The sequence below is a fragment of the Macaca mulatta genome, chromosome 6 (assembly GCF_049350105.2).
Source record: "Macaca mulatta isolate MMU2019108-1 chromosome 6, T2T-MMU8v2.0, whole genome shotgun sequence".
In the NCBI taxonomy this organism is placed as follows: domain Eukaryota; kingdom Metazoa; phylum Chordata; class Mammalia; order Primates; family Cercopithecidae; genus Macaca; species Macaca mulatta.
This window is the reverse complement of record NC_133411.1, coordinates 155,043,915-155,070,946: the sequence shown is the minus strand read 5'-3', so window position 1 is coordinate 155,070,946 and position 27,032 is coordinate 155,043,915. Positions and strand designations below refer to the sequence as shown.

The 27,032-nt window shown below is 41.7% G+C and overlaps 1 protein-coding gene across 2 annotated transcripts in view; it reads left to right on the top strand.

Annotated features, from left to right (window-relative positions):
- The first annotated feature begins 2,700 nt into the window (after positions 1-2,700).
- LARS1 (leucyl-tRNA synthetase 1) overlaps positions 2,701-27,032 on the top strand; it is a 67,966-nt gene continuing 43,634 nt past the window's right edge. Inside the window, exons 1-10 of one of the 2 annotated variants that reach the window (XM_015141125.3) lie at positions 2,701-2,872; positions 8,409-8,527; positions 12,869-12,956; positions 13,645-13,725; positions 17,182-17,319; positions 20,707-20,868; positions 23,628-23,740; positions 24,642-24,705; positions 26,019-26,086; positions 26,188-26,413. In XM_015141125.3, coding sequence (XP_014996611.3) covers positions 2,867-2,872; positions 8,409-8,527; positions 12,869-12,956; positions 13,645-13,725; positions 17,182-17,319; positions 20,707-20,868; positions 23,628-23,740; positions 24,642-24,705; positions 26,019-26,086; positions 26,188-26,413 — 1,065 coding nt within the window. In that variant the 5' untranslated portion in view covers positions 2,701-2,866. The remainder of the gene's footprint in view (positions 2,873-8,408; positions 8,528-12,868; positions 12,957-13,644; positions 13,726-17,181; positions 17,320-20,706; positions 20,869-23,627; positions 23,741-24,641; positions 24,706-26,018; positions 26,087-26,187; positions 26,414-27,032) is intronic. The other variant, XM_028849818.2, reaches the window with a different exon arrangement.

Sequence of the window (27,032 nt, the reverse complement as noted above, 5' to 3'; positions counted from 1 at the left end):
GGGAAGAAATTATTATGGGGAACAGGTAAGCTTTTTCCATTTTAATCAGACTAATGTTTATAGACAAATATTAAAAATAGCTGACATTTTAAAATGCTTACTATATGTCAGACATACACATATACATAAACAGAGTTTATACACATATTATTTCTTTAATCCTCATAGCAATCCTATGAGTTACACATTATTATTATCCCTATTTCACAGAGTGGTTAGCTGAATTGCCTGAGGTCACCTGGCTAGTAAATGATGATCTCTGTCTGAATCACAGCCTAAGCACTTATCCACTATGACACCTTTCTAAATTCATTTACCTAGAGGGCATTTTACATAGGCTAGCAAATAATTGACAATTCCCAATTAAGAAGCCATGTTACTAAGCTGTAACACATTTATTTTCTAAGTATCTCTTGAATCTGTCTACCTTTCTCTATCTTTACTGTCACCACCATAGTCCAAGACCCCATCACATTTCACCAGGACAATTGCAATACCCTTCTGTTTTCACTTTTGCTCTTTTCCATTCTTCCTCAGAATGATTTTTATAAAATACAAATAGGGGCCAGGCACGGTGGCTCATGCCTATAATCCCAGCACTTCGGGAGGCCGAGGTTGGTGCATCATTTGAGGTCAGGAGTTCGAGACCAGCCTGGCCAACATGGCGAAAACCCATCTCTACTAAAAAGACAAAAATTAGCCAGGCGTGGTAGCAAGCACCTGTAATCCTAGCTACTCAGGAGGCTGAGGCAGGAGAACTGCTTGAACTCGGGAGGTGGAGGTTGCAGTGAGCTGAGATCGCACCACTGCACTCCAGCTTGGGGGACAAGAGTGAGACTCTGTCTCAAAAAAAAAAAAAAAAAAAACAAATAGGACCATGTCCCTTTCTTGCTTAAAATCCTTTGATGGCCTCCCATCGCTCTCACTGGTTTAATGTCTGTCCCATCCACTAGACTGGAAGTTCTCTGAAGGGTGTGGCAGTGCCTGTCTTTTTCTTTTTCTTGAGTCTCACTCTGTTGCCCAGACTGGAGTGCAGTGTTGCGATCTCAGCTCGCTGCAACCTCCGCCTCCTGGGTTCAAGCGATTCTTCTGTCTCAGGACTGTAGCTAGGACTACAGGCACGTTCCACCACGCCCGGCTAATTTTTGCACTTTTAGCAGAGACATGGTTTCACCATATTGGTCAGGCTGGTCTCAAACTCCTGACTTCAGGTGACCCACCTGCCTCGGACTCTCAAAGTGCTGGGATTACAGGCGTAGCCCACCGTGCCCAGGTGTGCCTGTCTTTTTCTTTTTTGTTGTTTTTTAGACTGAATCTCGCTCTGTCGCCAAGCTGGAGTGCAGTGGCGCGATCTCAGCTCACTGCAAGCTCCTCCTCCCGGGTTCTCGCCATTCTCCTGCCTCAGCCATTCTCCTGCCTCAGCCTTCCGAGTAGCTGGGACTACAGGCGCCCGCCGCCACCACGCCCGGAGAATTTTTTGTATTTTTAGTAGAGACGGGGTTTCACCGTCTTGGCCAGGTGAACGCCTGACCTCATGATCTATCCCCCCTTCGCTCTCAAAGTGCTGGGATTACAGGTGTGAGCCACGGCGTCGGGCCAATCTTTTCTTTTTTCTTTAGACGGAGTCTCACTCTGTCGCCCAGGATGGAGTGCAGTGGTGCCATCTCGACTCAGGGCACCCTCCACCTCCTGGGTTCAAGCAATTCTCCTGCCTCAGCCTCCCGAGTAGCTGGGACTACAGGTGCACGCCACCATACCCAGCTAATTTTTCTATTTTTAGTAGAGACGGGGTTTCACCACGTTGGCCAGGCTGGTCTCAAACTCCTGACCTCAGGTCATCCACCCACCTTGGCCTCCCAAAATAATGGTATTATGGCCACCGCGCCTGGCCCTGTTTGGTAGCAGTCTAAACAGTCTCAGCCAGGCAATGGGACCAGGTAGGCTTTCAGTCTCTCGCTTAAAAATGGAGATTGTTGGCCGTGCACGGTGGCTCACGCCTGTAATCCCAACACTTTGGGAGGCCGAGGCGGGCGGATCACGAGGTCAAGAGATCGAGACCATCCTGGCCAACATGGTGAAACCCCGCTTCTACTGAAAATACAAAAATTAGCTGGGCGCGGTGGCGCGCGCCTGTAGACCCAGCTACTAAGGAGGCTAGGGCAGGAGAATCGCTTGAACCCAGGAGGCGGAAGTTGCAGTGAGCCGAGATCGCGCCGCTGCACTCCAGCCTGGGCTACAGAGCGATATTGCGTCTCAAAAACAACAACAATAACAAAAAGGAGATTGTTAATACGCGGTTATACAATGTCTAAATGCTGGGCTGTTGAATGCCACTGACAGTAATAAATATCTGTGCATAGTGGCAAGCCATAAGTAGCACCTCAGTCACCGAATAGTAATTAACTGCGTTTCCTGGCATCCCGAGAGGCAACCAGCTCTACCGGATGAAAAAGTTTATGGCCAAGCACTCCAACCTAACCAGGGCACACTCGCGATGTTCTGAGATCCCACACTGCATCATGGACTTTGTAGTTCAACGTGCCAGTGACGTCACTGCCGGTTCCTCTCTGAGTGGGCCTATCGGGCAGACTTCCGATAACCCGTTTTTCTCTGGGAATTGTAGTCAGTAAGCGCCTGCTGGGCCTCTGCTCGAGTGTTCTGGGAACTACACTTCCCGGCGGGCTGTGAGATGCCTTGGCCGTAGTTGGTAAGGAGCCGGATGATTGCCTCAGCAGGTGTGAAGCGTGTGCTTTAGTTTCGTGGGAGGCCTGGCATCCTCGAGAGGGAGGGGAAAGGTTGTAACCACTGCTTTGTGGAGGTCGCCAGGGTCATTGTCGTGGATTTGTACAGTCGGCTGGGCGGTGCAATGGCGGTGAGTTTGAGCGGGAAGAGTCCACAGGGGCCCTGGTGCCGGACTGACCACTTTCTAGGGGCTGTCCATGTGCTGTCCTGAAGGGAAAGTCCTTTTCTAAAAGAGAGCCACGCTTAAGGCGTGCCTGTCGTAGAGGCTTTGCTGTTTCTTGCTAGCTCATGAACCAGGAGCTGATGTCTGTTAACTTTACTTAGTACTTGGATATCATATTTGTTATTTCTCTGGCGTTTCTAAAATCAAGGTGGAGAGCCGGACACGGTGGCTCACTGCTGTAATCCCAGCACTTTGGGAGGCCGAGACAGGTGGATCATTTGAGGTCAGGAGTTCGAGACCATCCTGGCCAACATGGTGAGACCCCATCTCTACCAAAAATACAAAAATTAGCCGGGCATAGTGGTGCGCGCCTGTTAACCCAGCTTTTTGGGAGGTTGAGGCAGGATAATTGCTTGAACCCGGGAGACGGAGGCTGCTGTGAGCCGAGATCGCGCCACTGCACTCCAGCCTGGGCGACAGAGTGAGACTCCGTCTTAAAAATTAAATAAATAAATAAATAAATAAATAAAACCGAGGTGGAGAGAGGAGTATGTAAGTTGATTCCTACTTCCAGCAAAAAAAAAAAATTGAGCGCCTCTCCGTAAAATGGACAAAAATCTCTCTTTTCATAGTGTTTTTGTGTGTGGGTAATATTGTGTCAGGTGCTGATAAATGCTATGGGGAAAAAATAGAGCAGGAAGGGGTGCTAGGGAGTGTACAGTGGGGGTAGTACAGTTGCAGTTTTTTTTTTTTTAATTTTTTTAAATTTGAGAGATATTCTCACTCTGTGGCCCAGACTGGAATGCAGTGGCGTGATCATGGCTCACTGCAGCCTGGACCTTAGGGCTCAAGCGATCCTCACACCTCAACTTCCCCACAGCTGGTACTACAGGCGTGCTCCATTACACCCGGCTAATTTTTTGTATTTTTAGTAGGGACGTGGTTTCGAACTTCTGGGCTCAAGCGATCCTTCTGCCTCAGCCTCCGCAAGTGCTGGGACTGCAGATGAGCCATCCCGCCCGTTTTTTTTTTTTTTTGTCTTGAGACGGAGTCTTGCTCTGTTGGCAGGCTGGAGTGCAGTGGTGCCATCTCGGCTCACTGCAACTTCCGCCTTCCAGGTGCCTCCCAGGTTCAAGCGGTACTCCTGCCTCAACTTCCCGAGTAGCTGGGACTACAGACGCACGCCACTACGCCCAGCTAATTTTTTTGTATTTTAATAGAGACGGGGTTTCACAGGATACCCCTTTAAGAAGAAAGGAGGCTGTGGCCACATAGATTTCCTCAGGGATAGCCAGGGGCACCATGCTTAATTCACAGGGAGTCCCTCTTCTTTTCACCATGTTGGCCAGGATGGGCTCAATCTCCTGACCTCGTGATCCACCCGCCTCGGCTTCCCAAAGTGGTGGGATTAGGGGTGTGAGCCATCGCGCCTGGCCTGTTGCAATTTTTAAAAGGATGAACAAGGAAGGCTTTGCTAAAAAGGTGGCAAAAACGAGATAAGAGAGCAACCCATGCGACTATAGGAAGAAAGAGATTTCCAGACAGAGGCAACAGTGTAAGTGAAAAGCAAGGATCCTGGGTAGAAGCCAGGGATGTTTCTAAACATCCTGCAGTGCACAGGACAACCTCTGAAAATAAAGAATTATTTGGCCCAAAGTGTAAGTAGTGCCAAAGTTTGGGAACTCTGATTTAGTTAAATAACCTTTTGTTACCAGTGAGGAAGTTGAGTCTCAGATTGATCAAATGACTTGCTTAAAGTTATACAACAAGTTGGTGTTTGGGCCAATATCGGATTTTATTACACTTGATCTTTGAGGTTTTGAGAAACAAGTTTTTCTGAGAAACAGAAAAGTAGAATAAGAGCTTTCTTGCATTTGCCGTACTCAGTACAATGAAAAGAAACTCATAGTTCTAAGTAATTTGTAAAATACTTGCTTTCATATTCTTCTTTACAATGGTCATATTTTAAATTTTTATTTGTATTGTTATTGTTTTTTTGAAATGGAGTCTCACTCTTGCCCAGGCTGGAGTGCAATGGTGTGATCTCGGTTCACTACAGCCTCTGCCTCCCAGGTTCAAGTGATTCTCCCACTTCAGCTTCCTGAATAGCTGGGACTACAGGTGTGTGCCACTATGCCAGCTAATTTTTGTATTTTTTGGTATAGATGGGGTTTCACCATGTTGGCCAGACTGGTCTTGAATGCCTGACCTCAAGTGATCTGCCCACCTCGGCTTCTCAGAGTGCTGGGATTACAGGTGTGAGCCACCGCACCTGGCCATATTTTTTGTTTTTTGAGACAGGGACTCTATCAATCAGGCTGTAGTGCAGTGGTACGATCATAGCTCACTGCAGCCAGCCTTGACCTCCTGGGTTCAAGTGATCCTCTGGCCTCAGTGTTCTCATGCCCTGCCCATGGTAGTTTTTAGGTAAAAAGGTATTTTTTTTTTTTGAGACAGAGTCTCGCTCTGTCGCCCAGGCTGGAGTGCAGTGGCGTGATCTCAGCTCACTGCAAGCTCCGCCTCCTGGGTTCATGCCATTCTCCTGCCTCAGCCTCCCGGGTAGCTGGGACTACAGGCGCCCACAACCACTCCCCGCTAATTTTTTTGCATTTTTAGTAAAGACAGGGTTTCACCGTGTTAGCCAGGATGGTCTCGATCTCCTGGCCTCATGATCCTCCCGCCTTGGCCTCCCAAAGTGCTGGGATTACAGGTGTGAGCCACCGTGCCCAGCCGATATTTGTTACATAACTTCTGTATCTGTGGCATTGTACTTGGTGCTAAGGTGACTATAAAAGATTTAAAAGTTCCTGCCTGTTGGGAATTTACAGCCCAACTGCATAAATGTCTTAAAATCATTTGGTTATATTTAACAGAAGTCAACTCAAGTTGGTTAAGGAGGAGTTTAGTAATAAAGTGGAAGTTGGCCTAGTGCAATGGTTCAAGCCTGTAATCTCAGCACTTTGGGAAGCCAAGGCTGGTGGATTGCTTGAGCCTAGGAGTTCAAGACCAGCCCAGGCAACATGGTGAAACCCTGTATCTACAAAAAAAAATACAAAAACTAGCTGGGTGTGGTGATGCATATGCCTGTAGTCCCAGCTATTCAGGAGGCTGAGGTGGGAAGATTGAGCCCGGTAGGTCAAGGCTGCAGTGAGCTGTGCTTGTACCATCATGCTCCAGCCTGGGTGGCAGAGGGAGACCCTCTCTCTCTCTCTCACAGACACACACACATAAATACAGTGAAATTTCATATTGCCCATGACTGTCGGGTAGGAGATATAACTAGGCTTTCTGAGGCCCTACGTACTTTTGCCTTTGTGGGTGGATCGTTTCTCCTGTAAAAATATTAGAAATTATATTTCACAGACTGGGTGGGGTGGCTCATGCCTGTAATGACAGCAGTTTGGGAGGCTGAGATGGGTGGACCACCGGAGATCAGAAGTTTGAGACCAGCCTGGCCAACGTGGTGAAACCTCGTCTCTACCAAAAATACAAAAATTAACCGGGTGTGGTGGCGTGCGCCTATAATCCCAGCTATTTGGGAGGCTGAGGCAGGAGAATTGCTTGAACCCCAGAGATGGAGGTTTCAGTGAGCTGAGATTGCTCTCGCTCTGTTGCCTAGGCTGGAGTGCAGTGGCTCCATCTTGGCTCACTGCAACCACTGCCTCTTGGGGTCAAGTAATTCTCCTGTCTGTGCCTCCCGAGTAGCTGAGATTATAGGTGCGTGCCACCATATCCAGCTAATTTTTGTATTTTTACTAGAGATGTGGTTTTGCCATGTTGGCCAGGCTGGTCTCGAACTCGTAGCCTCAGGTGATCCACCCACCTCAGCCTCTCAAAGTGCTGGGATTACAGGCATGAGCCACTGGGCCCGGCCAAAAAAATTGTTTTTCTTGTAAAGAGGAGGTCTTGCAAAAAAAAAAAAAAAAAAAAAAAAAAGGAGGTCTTGCTATGTTGCCTAGGCTGGTCTCAAACTCCTGGCCTCAAATAATCCTCCCTCCTCAACCTTCCAAAGTGTTGGTATTATAGACATGAGGCACTACATCCAGCCAAGTTACTTATTAAGAAGAGGTTTTGGAGTGAGAGGGGGCAGTGGAGTTGATAGTCTAAATGAAGGTGGTTAGTAGCAGGAATGGAAAGGGATGAACAGATGTGCAGGCTTATTATTTCTTAGGAAAGAAAATACCTTATGCAATCACTGTTTTATGGAAACTTGAAAAGAGTCCACTTTTTTTTTTTGGGACGGAGTTTTGCTCTTGTTACCCAGGCTGGAGTGCAATGGCGTGATCTTGGCTCACTGCAACTTCCACCTCCTGGGTTCAAGCGATTCTCCTGCCTCAGCCTCCCAAGTAGCTGGAATTACAGGTGCGTGCTACCTTGCCTAGCTAATTTTTGTGTTTTTAGTAGAGATGGAGTTTCACCTTGTTGGAGAGGCTCGTCTCTAACTCCTGACCTCTGGTGATCCTCTCGCCTCGGCCTGCCCAAGTGCTGGAATCACAGGCATGAGCCACCGTGTCCAGCCTGTTTTATTTTAATTTCATACGAACAGTTCTTTAACAATTTTGGAGAGAAGTTCTCTATCAGTATCTTTGATATTCATGTATTTTAACTAAATAGAAACATTTGATGATAATGTTACATTGTAGTATATAATTTTAAAAAAGCATATGAAAGCCTTTTACATATTTCAGTAGTTGTTCAACCATTTCTTTGAGGTTTGAGGTAGACAGGTCATGATAATCCCAATTTTTTTTTTCTGATGGAGTCTTGCTGTGTCACCCAAGCTGGAGTGTAGTGGCATGATCTCGGCTCACTGCAGCCTCCGCCTCCCTGGTTCAAGTGATTCTCCTGCCTCAGCCTCCCGAGTTGCTGAGATTACAGGTACCTGTCACCACACCCAGCTAATTTTTGTATTTTAGTAGAGACGGGTTTTGCTCTGTTGGCCAGACTGGTCTTGAACTCCTGACCTCAAGCAATCCACCCGCCTCGGCCTCCCAAAGTGCTGGGATTACACGCATGAGCCACCGCGCCTGGCTGATAACCCTAATTTTTTTTTTTTTTTTTTTGAGACGGAGTCTCGCTCTGTCGCCCGGGCTGGAGTGCAGTGGCCGGATCTCAGCTCACTGCAAGCTCCGCCTCCCAGGTTTATGCCATTCTCCTGCCTTAGCCTCCCGAGTAGCTGGGACTACAGGCGCCCGCCACCTCGCCCGGCTAGTTTTTTTTGTATTTTTTTTTTTTTAGTAGAGATGGGGTTTCACCGTGTTAGCCAGGATGGTCTCGATCTCCTGACCTCGTGATCCGCCCGTCTCGGCCTCCCAAAGTGCTGGGATTACAGGCTTGAGCCACCGTGCCCGGCGATAACCCTAATTTTTAATGTTCATTTAAAATTCAAGATAACCATCGAAAAATCAGTCTATCAGTGAGCAGCTCAGTTCTGTGAACCCAATTCTTTTTTAAAGCAAGCATGCTGAAATACAGAGTGGATTAGTCTCTTTGTGTCCAATAGGAAAGAAAAGGAACAGCCAAAGTGGACTTTTTGAAGAAGATTGAGAAAGAAATCCAACAGAAATGGGATACTGAGAGAGTGTTTGAGGTCAATGCATCTAATTTAGAGAAACAGACCAGGTGAGTAATAGTTTGTGAAGTTCTGCACATTGTATTTCTAAAACCATTGGCCTTATAGTACAGAAACAGCTTGGTGGAACCCATAAGGTAGATTGTATTTATAATGCCTGAAACAGGGTAAAGGAGGTGACTTTCACTTTCTGCATATGAATTAGGATCTTTTTTCTTATGGGATTTGTAAAGTTTTTTTTCTAAAGTTTTGTTTTAAAGACTACAGTATTTTAAATATTTAGACAAAGAAGGATGTTTTGAGATTTTTTTCTTTGCTGACTGATAAAACAAAGTTATTCTGTTAGACTCATAATGATTATTATCTCCAAAGACAGAAAATATAAACTTTATGTTTTTTCTTTATGAGTAAACCTAATGCTTGTAAAAGTATAAATGTTGAAGATATTATTTCATAAATACTGCATTGCCTTGATACTAAAATAATACTGATTTAAAGACAAACATAGATAATGACATGATATTTGGAAAAACAGAAACAAAATAATTCCCCCAAACAGTGCCACAATAAATGTATGCATCAATTATAAGATATATCCCAGATTCGTATATGTTGAGATGTAAGAAAATGTGCTTTTTCAGATTGAAGAAATATTGTTATAATAACAACAATAATAGTAAGTTAACATTGAACACTTACTGTGTGCTAGCAAATGTGGCAGGTTTTTTACACGTATATTCTCATTTAATCTTTTTCTTTTTTTTTCTTTTTTTTTGAGATGGAGTCTCGCTCTTGCCTAGGCTGGAGTGCAGTGGCACGATCTTGGCTCACTGCAAGCTCCGCCTCCCTGGTTCACTGGCCTCCCTGAGGTCATTCTCCTGCCTCAGCCTCCCAAGTAGTTGGGACTACAGGCACCCGCCACCACGCCCGGCTAATTTTTTTGTATTTTTTTTAGTAGAGACGGGGTTTCACTGTGTTAGCCAGGATGGTCTCCATCTCCTGACCTCATGATCCTCCCTCCTTGGCCTCCCAAAGTGCTGGGATTACAGGCGTGAGCCACCACGCCCGGCCCCTTAATCTTCTTTTTCTTTCTTTCTTTTTTATTTTTATTTTTTGAGACGAAGTCTCGCTCTGTCATCAGGCTGGAGTGCAGTGGCGCCATCTCAGCTTATTGCAACCTTGGACTCCCTGGTTCAAGCAATTCTCCTGCCTCAGCCTCCTTAGTAGCTGGGATTACAGGCACGTGCCACCACGCCCAGCTAATTTTTGTATTTTTAGTAGAGATGAGGTTTCACTATATTGCCCAGGGTGGTCTCGATTTCCTGACCTGGTGATCTGCCTGCCTTGGCTTCCCAAAGTGCAGGTTACAGGCATGAGCTAGCGCGCCTAGCCTTTTTCTTCCTTTTTTTTTTTTCAGACAAAGTCTTGCTCTGTCATTCAAGCTGGAGTGCAGTGGCACAAGCATATCTCACTGTAACCTCAAACTCCCGAGCTCAAGCAATCCTTCTTCCTTGGCCTTCTGAGTAGCTGGGACTACAGGCATGCGCCACCATGCCTGGCTAATTTGTTTTTTCTTAGAGACAGGGTCTTGTTATGTTGCCCAGGCTGGTCTCAAACTCCTGGCTTCAAGTGATCCTTTTGCCTTGGCCTCTCAAAACTCTTAAGATTATAAGACATGAGCCATCACTCCCGGCCTCATTTTATCTTTTAATTTTTTTAATTTATTTTTTTGAGGTGGCGTCTTGCTCTCTTGCCTAGGCTGGAGTGCAGTGGCATGATCTCGGCTCACGGCAACCTCTGCCTCCCGAGTTCAATGATTCTCCTGCCTCAGCCTCCCCAGTAGCTGGGATTACAGGTGCGTGCCACCACACCTGGCTAATTTTTAATTTTTATTTTTAATAGAGATGGAGTTTTGCCGTATTGGCCAATCTGGTCTCAAACTCAGATGATCCACCTGCCTTGGACTCCCAAAGTGCTGGGATTGCAGGTATGAGCCACTGCCCCTGGCCATAATTTTTTTTTTTTTTTTTAATTTGGAGACAGAGTCTGTGGTGTCAGATAGAGTGAGCCTCTGTCACCCAGGCTGGAGGGCAGTTGTGTGATCTCAGCTCATTGCAACCTCTGTCTTCTGGCCTGAGGTGATCCTCCCACCTCAGCCTCCTGAGTAGCTGGGACTATAGGCGCACACCACCACACCCAGCTAATTTTTCTATTTTTAGTAGAAATGGGGTCTTGTTATGTTGCTGAGGCTGGTCTCAACTCCTGGGCTCAAATGATCTGCCCACCCTGGCCTCCCAAAGTGCCGGGATTATAAGCATGGGCCACTGCGCCCAGCCTTTTAAAAATTTCTTCTGTAGAAATGAAATTTCGCTGTCTTACCCAGGCTAGTCTTGAACTCCTGGGCTCAAGTAATCCTCCCACCTTTGCCTCCCAAAGTGTTGGGATTACAGGTTTGAGCCACCATGGCTGGCCTTAATCTTCTCAATATCCTTTAAGGTTAACAACTTTTAAAATTTCTCTTTTACAGCTGAGGAAACTGAGGCACAGAGAGGCTAAGTAACCAGTTCAAGGTGTTACATCACTGGGAGTTGACTGGGCCTGGGCTTGTTTTTAGGACTTTCTGATTCAAAAGTCTGTTTTCCTTGCTTATTAAGCTATGTTCTAATAGATATATATGTATTTTTTTGAGATGGAGTTTTGCTCTTGTTGCCCAGGCTGGAGCACAATGGTGTGATCTCGGCTCACCACAACCTCTGATTCCCGGGTTCAAGCGATTCTCCTGCCTCACCCTCCCCTGTAGCTGGGATTATAGGCATGTGCCACCACACCTGGCTAATTTTGTGTTTTTAGTAGAGACGGGGTTTCTCCATGTTAGTCAGGCTGGTCTCGAACTCCCAACCTCAGGTGATCCTCTTGCCTTGACCTCTCAAAGTGCTGGGATTACAGGTGTGAGCCACCAGGACCCAGCCTATGTTTTGTTTTGTTTTGTTTTTCAAGAGAAAAAGAAATTGCTGTAATACAGTCTCTGGTGTTATACTTGAAGCTATAATTTGAAGCTTCTATTTGCTTCTAGAGGTTTGATTAACTTTAAGGTAATTTAAAATAATTAAAAGTGAACTGAAAAAGCTGCTTTGTTTAGTGAAAGAGAATTAACTATAGGTGTATGCAGCAACACTGAAGAAAGTAATATAATGTCAAGTGAAGAAGGCAAATTGCAGAAATCTATATGAAGTGTGCCGTTTTTTTGTATGAAACTCACCAGTGAGCAAAACTAAATGATAAATTGTTTAAGGGTGCTGGCAAGTGTGCAAACTATTCAAAAACAAGGGAATGGTAAAAGCTAATTTCAGAATGTTGGTTTCTCTTGAGGGACGGTAGAGAGGAAACAGGTAGTTTCAGTAGGTTCATAAGTCAGATGGTATGTTTACACGTGTTCATTTTATTACGCTTCATAACATAGTATGTATGTTAGATATTCTTCATAAGAAAAAAGAATACAGGCCAGGCATGGTGGTTCATGAGCTCATGCTCATGGTGGTTCTTATGTTGAGAACCCTGTCTTTACAAAAACAACTAAAAAATTTAAAAAAATATAATAAGAAGCTTTAAAGGATGCTTTTAAAGTGAATCTGTCACATATCATGTAATATTGAGCATGTTTTATATTACCTGAGGGTCTTTGAATTACTTTATGTATATCTAGTATCTAGTGAAAACAAATCTCATTTATTCAGTAAAACATTAAATTAGCCTAGGTTCATAAGGGTATTAAAGAATTTTTTTTTTTTTTTTTTAGTTTATTATCTTTTTTTTTTTTTCTTTGAGATGGAGTCTCGCTTTTGCCCAGGCTGGAGTGCAGTGGCATCATCTCAGCTCACTGCAACCTCTGCCTCTCAGGTTCAGGCGATTCTTGATTCTCATGCCTCAACCACTAGAGTAGCTGGGATTATCAGCGCATGCCACCACACCCAGCTAGTTTTTGTATTTTTAGTAGAGACAGGGTTTCACCATGTTGCCCAGGCTGGTCTCGAACTCCTGGCCTCAAGCAGTCTACCAGCCTTGGCATCCCAAAGTGTTGGGATTACAGGTGTGAGCCACCACGCCTGACCTAGTATATTATCTTTACTCAAGTATTTTAGTTTAAATTAAACCTCTAGTATTTGTTACAAGGCTATTTAATTCTTAATAGCAACCTATAAATGTCTTATTCTTTGTAAATCTAAAGTAATTTTCAATTTTAGAGAGTTTTAAATTTCTGGATTTATACATTTACTTTTAAATAATTAAACAAGTTATTTATATCAAGCACTTCCTTCACCCCACTTCCTTATTGTAAAAGGAACTTAACATTTATTCTTCTATACTTTCTTTTTTATATTGTTGTTTTGCAGCAAGGGCAAGTATTTTGTAACCTTCCCATATCCATATATGAATGGACGCCTTCATTTGGGACACACGTTTTCTTTATCCAAATGTGAGGTAATGTTTTCCTATGTTTGCTATGATGGGGAGGAAGGTTTTTAATGAATATTGTTTTGAAGAAAATGGCATCTATAGAATTTATTATTTCCTGTTAAGAGAACTTAAAATTCCTTAAAGCATAATTTTTATATTTAAGTAATTTATTTTTATTTATTTATTTTTTGAGATGGAGTCTTGCTCTGTCGCCAGGCTGGAGTGCAGTGGCGTGATCTCGGCTCACTGCAACCTCTGCCTCCCAGGTTCAAGCGATTCTCCTGCCTCAGCCACTCGAGTAGCTGGGACTACAGGCATGCGCCACCATGCCCAGCTAATTTTTGTATTTTTAATAGACACAGGATTTCACCATATTGGCCAGGATGGCCTCAAACTCTTGACCTTGTGATGCACCAGCCTCAGCCTCTGAAAGTGCTGGGATTACAGGCATGAGCCACTGCGCCCGGCCCATTTAAGTAATTTAATTTTTATATTTAATTTTCATGTGCCGTGTGTGTATGTGTGCAAGGGCATGTATGCATATTCAAAAGTAATTCCTAGATTGGTGAGTTTGGAATGCCTAAAATCTGATTGGCGTTCCAAAGGAGGATGTGAAAAAGAAAACTAAACTAATTTTTTTGTGTGAAAAGTTCGCATTTTGTATTTGTCTGGCATTTACATTTGCAATTTAAATTTGATTTTATTTCTGTAGTTTGCTGTAGGGTACCAGCGATTGAAAGGAAAATGTTGTCTGTTTCCCTTTGGCCTGCACTGTACTGGAATGCCTATTAAGGTAAGATTGCTAATAAGATTGGTTTCTACTCTTTTTAGTTTGGATCTAATAGTAATACCCAATTCAAGAGCTTAAAATAGGATTTTCAAGTATTGCTGCATTAAAGTATGAAATGAGTTGAATTTATTATAGTGAAAATTTATTTAAAAATAAACAACATTTGAAGAAGTGCTTAAATAAAGGGCATCCATTATGGTCTAAGTGATCACTAAGTGATTTTAATGTCTTTTGGTTGCCTTGTATATTTATGTCTGTATTATAATTAGGTAATAACTGATTCTATTTTACTAAAAGGAAAATGTACAGCCATTGTGCACTTGTGACATATATAAGATGCTGGCATAAAATAATAAACAGTTGTATTGTAATTCGATCATTTTTGCAAATACCTTCATTTGTGATAAGTTTGTATTAGAAATAATTATCAATGAAGAATAGGAAAGAAAAGTAGAGTTGAAAGGATTCCCTTACATAATAGGATTAGGAAATTTAAATCCTGTTTCTTTTTATTCTTCAACATTTTATTTTACTTTACTTTATTTATTTATTTTTTGAGACGGAGTTTTGCTTTTGTCGTCCAGGCTGCAGTGCAATGGTGTGATCTTGGCTCACTGCAAACTCCTTCTCCCAGGTTCAAGCGATTCTTCTGCCTCAACCTCCCGAGTAGCTGGGATTACAGGCACCCGCTACCACGCCTGGCTAATTTTTGTGTTTTTAGTAGAGACGAGGTTTCACCATGTTGGCTAGGCTGGTCTGGAACTCCTGACCTCAGTCGATCCACCCACCTCGGCCTTCCAAAGTATTGGGATTACAAGCATGAGCCACCATGCCCAGCCTTCTCCAACCTTTTGTTTTAAAGAACGTCAGTCCTACGGAAAAGGTGGAATGGTAGTACAATGAACACCCTCCACCCTTCACCTGTAGTTACAAAGTATAAATGTTTGCCATATTTGTTTTAGTTCTGTCTCTCAGCACACATGCATGCGTGCGTGCTTCTCTCTCTCTTTTTCTTCTTTTTTTAAATTAAAAAAAAATTTTTTTTTGAGTTGGAGTCTTGCTCTGTCGCCCAGGCTGGAGTGCACTGTTGTACTTTTGGTACAGACGGGGTTTTCCCATGTTGGCCAGACTGGTTTCAAACTCCTGACCTCAGGCAATCTGCCCACCTTGGCCTCCCAAAGTGCTGGGATTACAGGTGTGAGCCACCACGCCTGGCCCTTCTCCCCCTTCTCTCTCTTCTTCTGTGAACTTTTTGAAAGAAAGTTGCAGGCATCATGACATGTCGTTGCTAAATACTTTAGCATGTATTCTGAGAATAAGGGCATTCTTCTGTATTATCAGAGTCCTGTTATCCCCTCCAAGAAATTCAACATTGATGTTATATTACCATCTTCATTTAATCTGTAGTCAAATTTCTGTAGACTGAAAATGTCCTTTCCTTCTGTTTTTCCTTTTTTTTTTTGTTTTGAGATGGATTCTTGCTCTGTTACTCCGTCTGGAGTGTAGTGGTGTGGAGTGCGATCTTGGCTCACCTCTGCCTCCCAGATTCAAGTGATTCTCTTGCCTCAGCCTCCTGAATATCTGGGATTACAGGTGCCTGGTGCCATGCCTGGCTAATTTTTTGTATTTTTAGTGGAAAGAGGGTTTCACCATATCGGGCAGGCTGCTCTCGAACTGGCCTCAAGTGATCCGCCTGCCTTGGCTTCCCAAAGTGCTGGGATTACAGGCATGAGCCACCATGCTCTGCTGTTTTTCACTTTTTATTTTGTGGCGTACACATTGCATCTTGTTATCCATTCTTTTCACTATTTTGTAGTTTTTCATGATGTTGATGTTTTTGAAGTCTAAGCTAGTTATTTTGTAGAATGTCCCATGATACGAGTTTTCTGTTGGTTTTTTCATGATTAGGGTTGGGCTAAATATTTTGACAAGAATACTTCATTGTTGAGGTATAAACTTCCCATTGTATCACCTCAAAAGCATATAAAGTGGCAATTTGTCCCATTTTAGTGAAATTAAGTTAATCCTGCCAGGTTTCCTCATTCTAAAGGTGATTTTTCCTCCTATAAAATTAAAAAGTAAGGCTAGGCACGGTGGCTCACGCCTGTAATCCCAGAATTCGGGAGGCCAAGGTGGGAGGATCACATGAGGTCAGGAGTTTGAAACCAGCCTGGCCAATGTGGTGAAACCCCATCTCTACTAAAAATAAAAAAATTAGCCAGGCATGGTGCCGTGCGCCTGTAATTCCAGCTACTTTGGAGGCTGTGGCAGGAGAATCGCTTGAACTCGGGAGGTAGGGGTTGCAGTGAGCCCACACTGCACCATTGCACTCCAGCCTGGGCAACAAGAGTAAAATTCCATCTCAAAAAAAAAGAAATAAATTAAAAAGTAATCTATAGGATAACACTTTGAGAGCCTCTGAATGTCCTGTTACTCAATAACCCAGTGGTTTTAGCATCCTTTAAACATCCTTGCCTGTTTTTATTATTGTATTAGTGGTTGAAATTCTTCTAGATAGAAGAGACTTTTCCATTTAAAAATTTTTTACTTCTGTATTTCTTATTTTTCTCATAACTTTAACAGTGTTTACTTGATGTCATCTTTGTTTTCGACAGTGTACTCATTGTGGTATAATTGATAAGAGCTAGAGTGGAAAGTCCAGGGTTAAGTCTGTAACTTTGCTAGCTGTGTATATAACCTTAAGGTAAATCACTTCATCTCTGTTTGTTTTCTGACTTAAAGCCTATCCTATCTACTTGGTAGGGTTGTTATGATAACTAATAGAGTATATGTGACAGTAATCTTTAAATTGAGAAACAGTGTTATTAATGTTATCCAAAATGATAACACATTATGTTTCCTATATCTTTATACATCTAATATATACAGTATATAATATACTATATTGAATATTCTGGGTGTTGAATAAATGCTTGTGAGTAAATGAGGTAAAATACTAATTTATAAAAAAATACTAATTTATAAATTAGTGAATTTTGAGGTACATGATTTATACCTTTATTTATTTATTTTGAGACATGGGGCTCATTCTTGCTTTGTTGCCAAGGCTAGAGTGCAGTGGTGTAATCTTGGCTCACTGCACCCTCTGCCTCCTGGGTTTAAGCGATCCTCTCACCTCAACCTGCCGAGTAGCTGGGATTACAGGCATGTGCTACCATGCCCAGCTAATTTTTATATTTAGTAGAGACATCATGTTGGCCAGGCTGGTCTCAAACTCCTGACAAGTGATCTGCCTGCCTCAGCCTCCCAAAGTGCTGGGATTATAGGTGTGAGCCACTGCTCCCAGCCTTCGTTTCAGTTTTCTGTAGTGGAGCCACATATGTATCAATGTATTGCAAAAAATTTCAGAATCAATTTTAGTTGGCAATAAAACAGTAAAGAACTGAAATTGTGTCTACCTTGAATTTTGAACGTCATTATCTCTAATGTTCGTTGTAGGCATGTGCTGATAAGTTGAAAAGAGAAATAGAGCTGTATGGTTGCCCCCCTGATTTTCCAGATGAAGAAGAGGAAGAGGAAGAAACAAGTGTTAAAACAGAAGATACCATAATTAAGGATAAAGCTAAAGGAAAAAAGGTTTGATAGTGGTTGATATTTATGTTGGTTGAAGTTTTATATTTTTCTGATTTATATGTGCATTCCCAGTACTAGCACAGTGCCCAACACATAAAATGTACTAGATAATTTTTTTAAAGTATCAAAACAAAAAAATTATCTTTCTGACTTCCTATTGCCTTTTTCCTCTTTTTTGAAGTAATTTTAGATATACAGAAGAACTGCAAGATAGTATAGAGATGTTACATCTTATATAACTATGGTACTATTTTTCAAATTAAGGAATTAACATGAGTACGGTAGTATTTTCTAGACTTTTTGGATTTTACCAGTGTTTTCACTAATTTCCTTTTCTCTTCCAATGTCCAATCCAGGATCCCACATTGCAGTTAGTTGTCATGTGTCCTTACTATGTTTCCTTAATCTTTTCTATCTTTCATTTTCTTCCATGACCTTTATACTTTTAACAAATACTGGTCAGGTAATTATAGATTATGCCTCAGTTTGAGTTTGTTCAATGCTTTCTCATCGTTAGATTGAGGTTATTGATTTGGAGGAAGACTATTAGAGAGGTAATTTGTCCTTCTCAAACATTAGGGACTATATGATACTGATATGTCTTATTATTGGTGATGTTAACATTGATCATTTGGTTAAGATGGTGTCTGCCAGGTTTTTCTCCTGTAAAGATTTCATTTTTGTTTTTATAATTAATATATATTTTGGGAGAAATCTTTTGAAGCCATGGAAATAATACTGTGTTTCTTTTTAAATATTTGCTCATTAATTTTAGCATTCATCAGTGGATCTTGCCTACAACAGTTATTACTGTAGTCTTTTAATCGTGATTTTCTATTTACCTCGTTCTTTTTACATTTATTATCTATAATTCTTCTGAAAGGAAGAGCTGTCTTTTCTCCCCCACTTACTTATTCTGTCCTTTCTATGTCATATGGATTCATGGATATTTGCTTTATTCTTTAGGTTATAAATCAATACCATTGAGCTTTTTGTTTTTTAAGAGATAGAGTCTCACTATGTTGCTGGCCTTCAGCTCCGGGGCTCAAGCTGTCTTCTCACCTCAGTCTCCTGAGTAGCTGGAACTATATAGGCTTGTACCGCTGTGCCTGGCTATTGGTTTGTGTTTTTGTGTGCGTGTGTGTGTATGTGTATGTGTGTGTGTGTGGTTGTTAACAACACCATAATTTGTTGTCAAATTGTTCTTTTTTATTGGAATAAAGCTAGAGTAAACAAATTGTTTTAGCTTTGGCCATTGGGAGTTTTTTTAGCTTGGCTCCTGTGTCCATTAGACATTCCCTCATCTTCCTTTGTTCAAAGCACTTTCTTACTTTATGGTGTCACAAGCTGTTCCAGGCTTATCTTTTATTTTCCACGATTCAACCAAGGAATCAACCGCTTCTCCAAGGTTTCTTTTATTGAAGAATGGTATTCAGAAACTAAGGTCTGAGTGCTGGGTGTGCTCATTGCCTGGGGTATCACTGCTTCTAGGCACTCGCAGTGGAAAGAGCAAGGAAATATATTTATGTCTGCTAAGCCATACATACACATCTGTTTTTATTTATCTATTTGAATGTTTATTTAAAAAGTAAGTTCATATTGATACCCCTGGCTCCGTTTTAGCACCAGGGGTCTCATTCTAGCATTTTCCCTTGATTTATTTGTGACTTCTTACTACAACAGTGAGACCCTTGGCTCTCATAACCTATAGTATATTTATTTGTTCAATCCTAGCCTACTAGTAAAGTAGTTTCATAATTGCCAGCCTATACCCCTGGGAGAAATAGTTTTACTGACTAAAGTACAGTGTTTGTGTAATTCTTTTTGTCTTTAGAATCTAATCACACTGTTTTCCAAAACTGCCTAGATCAGCTCCTTTCTTCCCTTCCCCTTGAGTGTGATTATATATTCGTAATGCAGTTAGATAGATTTGTCACAGTCTGCATTCCTCCTTAGGTTCCTCCAACATCCTGGTTAAAAAATTTACATACCATAAAATTTACTTTTTTTTTGTTTTTTTCAAGACATAGTCTTGCTGTGTCACCCAGGCTGGAGTACAGTGGCACAGTCTTGGCTCACTGCAACCTCTGCCTCCTGGGTTCAAGCAATTCTCATGTTTTAGTCTCCCAAATAGCTGGGATTACAGGTGTGTGCCACCACACCCAGCTAATTTTTGTATTATTATTATTGTTGTTGTTGTTGTTGTTTGAGATGGAGTCTCTCTCTGTTGCCTGGGCTGTAGTACAGAGGCACAGTCTCGGTTCACTGAAACCTCCGCCTCTCGGTTCAAGTGATTCTCCTGCCTCAGCCTCCAGAGTGGCTGGGATTACAGGCGCTCACCACCATGCCCGGCTGATTTTCATATTTTTAGTAGAGACGGGGTTTCACCACATTGGCCAGGCTGGTCTCCATGACCTGACCTCGTGATCCACCCGCCTTGGCCTCCCAAAGTGCTGGGATTACAGGTGTGAGCTACTGTGCCTGGTCCAAAATTTCCTCTTTGTGGTATATAATTCTGTGGGTTTGAAAATGCCTGCAGTCATGTTTCTACCAGCACAGTGTCATATAGAGCAGGTCTGGCAGCCCCAGCATTTTCTTATGCTGCCTTATTGTAGTGTTACAATTTAACCAAATTTCCTACCTTCAACTTCTGGCATTTGGTTGTCTTTTTGATATTCATAATTTTTGGAAAAGGAGGAAAGTCTTGTGAGTAGCCTCTTTTTTTTTTTTTTTGAGACGGAGTCTCGCTCTGTCGCCCAGGCTGGAATGCAGTGGCATGATCTCGGCTCACTGCAAGCTCCGCCTCCCGGGTTCACACCATTCTCCTGCCTCAGTCCCCCGAGTAGCTGGGACTACAGGCGCCCACCACCACGCTCGGCTAATTTTTTGTATTTTTAGTAGAGATGGGGTTTCACTGTGTTAGCCAGGATGATTTCGATCTCCTGACCTCGTGATCCGCCCTCCTCGGCCTCCCAAAGTGCTGGGATTACAAGCGTAAGCCACCGTGCCCAGCCTGTGAATAGCCTCTTTATAGGTAAATAAGGTAAATGTGGTATGAGGATAAAAGAAACAAGGTTTGGTACTGAGATCTTACCTTCATGATGGGTAGTTCTTTATGTTGCCCTCCATTTAGTTGGTGCCAGTTTCTTGGCGGAGATCTTGGCTATACAGTTTGACAGACTAAGTAGTACAACTAATTCCTGCAGTGTTCTGCTGTATCAGCATTATTTTAGAATGTAAAAAAATTACCAAATGGGATTATTTACTTAAAATTACTGTGGTCCTGGATGTTAGGCAATTTTTGGTTTTTCCTTTTTTTAATATCTTGGGTCATTTTCCTGGAGTGTTGGTTATTCTTTGATCGAGTTTATTTTTCTCCATTATTTTCAGAGTAAAGCTGCTGCTAAAGCTGGATCTTCTAAATACCAGTGGGGCATTATGAAATCCCTTGGTCTGTCTGATACAGAGATAGTAAAATTTTCTGAAGCAGAATATTGGCTAGATTATTTCCCGCCACTGGCTATTCAGGATTTAAAGAGAATGGGTTTGAAGGTATGTCTATAAAGAAATACGAGGAAAGCATTTACAAGTATGTGCTTTTTTATTGTGCTTTTGCTTTATTGTGCTTTCCAGGAACTGATTTTTTTACCAATTGAGGATTTGTGGCAACCCTGTGTTGAGCAAGTCTAGTGGCACCATTTTTCCAACAGCATTTGCTTGCTTCATGTCACATTTTGGCAATTATTTTAATATTTCAAACTTTATTATCTGTTATGGTGATCTATATTCAGTGATCTTTGATGTTATTATTCTAATTGTTTTGGGTTGCCACGCACTATACCCATATAAGATGGCAAACTTGATTGGTAAATGTTTGCATTCTGACTGCTGTACTGACTGGCTTGTTTCCCTCTTTCTCTCCTTGGGTTTCCCTGTTTTCTTTTTTTTGAGACGGAGTCTCGCTCTGTTGCCCAGGCTGGAGTGCAGTGGCATGATCTCGCCTCATTGCAAGCTCCGCCTCCCGGGTTCACGCCATTCTCCTGCCTCAGCCTCCCGAGTAGCTGGGGCTACAGGCGCCCGCCACCACGCCCGGCTAATTTTTCGTATTTTTAGTAGACATGGGGTTTTACCGTGTTAGCCAAGATGGTCTCATCTCCTGACCTCATGATCCTCCCACCTCGGCCTCCCAAAGTGCTCGGATTACAGGCGTGAGCCACCGCGCCCGGCCAGGTTTCCCTGTTTTCTAATAAACAACAATCTTGAAATGAAGCCAGTTATTAACTTTATAATGGCCTCTATGTGATGTCTCTCACTTTAAGTAAAAAGCTAGAAATCATTAAGCTTAGTGGGGAAGGCATGTTGAAAGGCAAGACGAGCTAAAAGCTAGGCCTCTTGACCTAACAGTCAGCCAAGTTGTGAATGCAAGGAAAAGTTTTTTTGTTTTTGTTTTTTGAGATGGAGTCTCACTCTGTCACCCAGGCTGTAGTGCAGTGGCGTGGTCTCGGCTCACTGCAACCTCTGCCTCCCGGGTTTAAGCTATTCTTCTGCCTCAGCCTCCCTAGTAGCTGGGATTACAGGCATCTGCCAACATGCCTGGCTAATTTTTGTATTTTTAGTAGAGACAGGGTTTCACCACGTTGGCCAGGTGGGTGTCAAACTCCTGACCTCAAGTGATCCGCCTGCCTTGGCCTCCCAAAGTGCTGGGATTACAGGTGTGAGCTACCATGCCTGGCCCACTCCCAAGTTTGAAAGTTCTATTATGAGTAAAATGCTATCAAACAGCATCACATGCTACAGAGAAATCTTTTGTGAAAGGAAGAGTCGATAGATGTGGCAAACTTCATTGTTGTGTTAGTTTAAGAAATTGCCATAGGCCGGGCGTGGTGGCTCAAGCCTGTAATCCCAGCACTTTGGGAGGCTGAGACGGGCGGATCACGCGGTCAGGAGATCGAGACCATCCTGGCTAACACGGTGAAACCCCGTCTCTACTAAAAAATACAAAAAACCAGCTGGGAGAGGTGGCGGGCACCTGTAGTCCCAGCTACTTGGGAGGCTGAGGCAGGAGAATGGCATAAACCCGGGAGGCGGAGCTTGCAGTAAGCTGAGATCAGGCCACTGCACTCCAGCCTGGGCGACAGAGCGAGACTCTGAAAAAGAAATTGCCATAGCCATCACAACCTTGAATAGCCACTTCTTTGATCAGTCAGCAGCTGTCATCATTGAGGCAAGCCTCTCCACCAGCACAAAGATTACAACTCACTGAAGGCTCAGATGATTATTAGCATTTTATAGCAATGAGTTTTTTTTTTTTTTTTTTTTTTGAGATGGAGCCTCGCTCTGTCACCCAGGCTGGAGTGCAGTGGCCGGATCTCAGCTCACTGTAAGCTCTGCCTCCCGGGTTCACGCCATTCTCCTGCCTCAGCCTCCCGAGTAGCCCAGACTACAGGTGCCCGCCACCTCGCCCGGCTAGTTTTTTGTATTTTTTAGTAGAGACGGGGTTTCACCGGGATAGCCAGGATGGTCTCGATCTCCTGACCTCGTGATCTGCCCGTCTCGGCCTCCCAAAGTGCTGGGATTACAGGCTTGAGCCACTGTGCCTGGCCAGCAATGAGATATTTTTAAATTAAGGTATATACATTGCCTTTTAAAATATGTTTATTGCACACTTAATATAATTCAATATAGTATAAATGTAACATATATGCCTTGGGAAATAAAAAAATTTGTGTGACTTGTTTTGTTGTGTTGGTTTATAACCAAAGCCACAATATCTCCCAGATAAGTCCGTATATTTGTGTGATTATATGAGATTTGGACCAACTCTTAATTTTAGAATAATATATTTCCCCTGTATGCCACTAAAGAATTAGTACTGTTATTGTTAGACTAGAACCTAACATTGCTTATGAGTCTTTACTGTTTGTTGAATACTTTACTGTTTGTTGAATTGGAATGTATATTGACATATTAACAAGTAGTAGAAAGGAGCTTTGTTCAAAGAATATGAAGAAGCCCAAGTTTAACTTGAATATTTAGGAATACATAAAGGTAGGATTAAATGTTTCTTCTTAATTTATTATAGCTTCTGTATGTTTGTTAATATGTAAATGTGTATGCTTAAAAACATACTTTAATTAAGTAAATTAAGGTAATAATTGTGATATACTTTTAATAGTGGAACTTGGAAAATTTTTTTTAGTAGTTGATCTGATTCTAAGTTAGAAGAGTAAATAATTGATTCATAGGAATTCTTATTCAAACAAAATTTGTGTATTTCTCAATAATTGCCTTTAAAAATTTTCCTTTTATAGGTAGACTGGCGTCGTTCCTTCATCACCACTGATGTTAATCCTTACTATGATTCATTTGTCAGATGGCAATTTTTAACATTAAGAGAAAGAAACAAAATTAAATTTGGGAAGCGGTAAGTTTGTTGTACTTGAGCATAATAAAGCAAAAATCAGTTGGGCATGGAGGTTCATGCCTATAATCCCAGTGCTTTGGGAAACTGAGGTGAGGGGATTGCTTGAGACCAGGAGTTTGAGACCGGTCTGGGCCACAAAACGAGACCGCATCTCTCTCTATATAAAAAAATTTAGCCAGGCATGGTGGCATGTACCTGTAGTCCTAGCTGCTTGGGAGGATGGGGCAGGAGGATTGTTTATGTGAATAAACAAACACCTTGTAGCCTTCTTTTTCCATTATCTTTCTGTTTTGAAAATACTTTGTTTCTATTCTTTTGTATCCTTTGTTTTCCTTTTTTCCTTACCAGTGTCTTAATTTCTCTGGGCTGCTTCGTGTTTATGACAGATATGACCAGGGAGAATGGGAGTGTGGGCTTTTATTATCTTACTAAAGATTCTGTTCCGTATTCCCTACCAAGAAGAAAAGTAATCATTTTATTTGTGTTTTATTTTATATTTTGTTCTATAAATTAAGATTCTTTGTTGATTATGTAGATTAATCAAGGAAAATAACTTAAGAAATGAAAATAAGTTACTTTCCTTGATTAATCTACATAATCAACTTCCTTGATAGTTTCATTTGTTAAGACAATTTATGTTTTATAATCTTTCGTTCAGTACCACAAAGCCAAGATCAGTGTGTATTTTCCAGTGGTATTACCTTTGACGAAGGTAGAAAGCTTTCATTAAATAAGTAGGTTGACAGTGGAACTACCATAAGAGTATACATAATAGATACAGATATCTACTCAGAAATTTTAGTTATAAGACATGTAAGAAATTAGGTGCAACATAGGCAAATATGTTAGGATAAAACGTGAATATTATAATAATATTTGTCACTTTTTGTTTATTTTTTAGGTATACCATTTATTCTCCAAAAGATGGACAGCCTTGCATGGATCATGATAGACAAACTGGAGAGGTGATTATTTATGAAACAGAGTAGCTATTATAGTAATCCTTAATATGACCACAGAGTTTAAGAAATAGAAACCTAAAAATAACTTCTTTGCAGTGCTGAGGGATATTGTCCTGATACTCTGGTGGGTATGAAGAGGAGATGGGATATCAATACAGCTACCTGTATTGTGTGTAGTACCTAGCTACCGTAAGAGTCATCTGAGGACAGCTGCATCAGTTTGTTACAGGAACGCACATTGTTGAGCCTTACCCCGAAATTGCTGAATCAAAAGTTCTGGGGGTGGGGCCCAGGAATATCTTTTTACGAGCTCTCAATGTGATTTATATGCGTGTTAATGTTATGAAGCACCATCTGGAAAATAAATAGCTCTAAAAAGAAAGCATGGGGAGAGGTAATGAGATATGTGACTTAAGATTTAGTGTCCACAGATTCCATTTATATTTGCTTTGATCATGTGCCTTGTTACTTATTTCCAAAGTACTTCTAGCCATGCCTAGAAGTTCATTCTACATTCTTGTAGAACACATTATTAACATTATTCTCTGAAATACTTGAGTAAATCAAGAGTAAGTGATTTGGCTAAATCCATGGCACAGTAAAAATCAATGACAATGCCAGCATCTGAACTTATGATTCCCTATGATTGTGTCATTCTTTATTACCATCTTTGAACATATTTTCAAAATCAGCCTTCAATTTTGATGTAACTTATCTAAGTGAGAGTTGATCAAAATTTTAAAAGATTTGAGAGACTTAAGAAGACCCAGTAAAGTTTTAATATAGCCAATGGCAGCAATATCCTAGATTACAGTAATCCTTTGTAGACTTTTCAAAGCATTTTTCATCCGTTCTCTTATGTGTTCCTCAGGACAGTCCTATCTGCGACACAACATCCTTATTTTACCAATGAGGAAAGAAAGGCTTAGAGGCTCTGATTATGACTACCTTGGATCCAGCCATTAGTAAGGAAGCACACTAAGTTTAGAACACACATTATCTCTGACCTCTGGTCCAGTATCTTTCTTTGATGACTACTATGTGGGACATGCCCTGGGATGGAATTAGTGTTGATTGTGTCTTCTCACCTTCATTTTGGCAAACACTATTTTGGGCAATTACTCCAAATCTCTCCTAACATACCGGACTTCTGTGTGGGTATGGTTAGCACACCACTGGCAGTCTCTTCTCTGGCAAAAAAAATAAATAATGCAAGAACCCATTTCAGGGATTTGAATCAGATCTCTCACATAGATTAGCAGGTTTAAGGCAAGTCTTTTTTTTCCTTCAAATTTTTGTATCATTTATTTGCTTAGGGTGTTGGACCTCAGGAATATACTTTACTCAAATTGAAGGTGCTTGAGCCATACCCATCTAAATTAAGGTAGGTTTGCCAGAGGAATTGCTTCATCATTTCTGAACCATCAGATAGTTGCTACAGAGTTGACAACATGTTTTTACATCAATATTTGTTTTTTTTCTTAGTGGCCTGAAAGGTAAAAATATTTTCCTGGTGGCTGCTACTCTCAGACCTGAGACCATGTTTGGGCAGACAAATTGTTGGGTTCGTCCTGATATGAAGTACATTGGATTTGAGACGGTGAATGGTGATATATTCATCTGTACCCAAAGAGCAGCCAGGAATATGTCATACCAGGGCTTTACCAGAGACAATGGCGTGGTGCCTGTTGTTAAGGAATTAATGGGGGAGGTAAGTTGGATAGCAGATTTTTTATTTTAATGCATACATTTCAAGGAAAATTTCAACAATGAATATTGAGAAAAGAGCATCACAACCTTAAAAAATGAGGTGTACATGCAGTAAAGTGTGTACGTCTTGTGTATTTTGGTGCATTTTCATATGTATATACACGTAGGTAAGCACCACTTAAATCAAGATATAGAACAGTTTAGCACTCCAGAAAGCTCTCTCATGTCCATATCATTAGTAGTCACTTCTCTCCTCCAAAGGTAACCACTGCTCTGACTTCACCAAAGATTATTTGTTGTTCTTGAACTTTACATAATGGAATTGTACAGTCTGACTGTTTTGTGTCTGGCTTCTTTTGCTTACCATTATGTTTGTGAGATTCATACATGTTGTAGGAGTAGTTCTTTTTTTATTGTTGTGTAATATTCATTGTATGACTGTATCATGAAGATAGCATATGTGATTTTTGGGTTTCAAATCGGTAAATATCTGGTTGAAAAATATAGGCAGTCCTCCCCAAGAGATTTAATAGCTGCATTAGAGATTATATTATTTTAAAAATACTATTACCTGAATTCCTGGTAATACTAAATTTGGAATTGTAGCTGCTTTTGTTTTT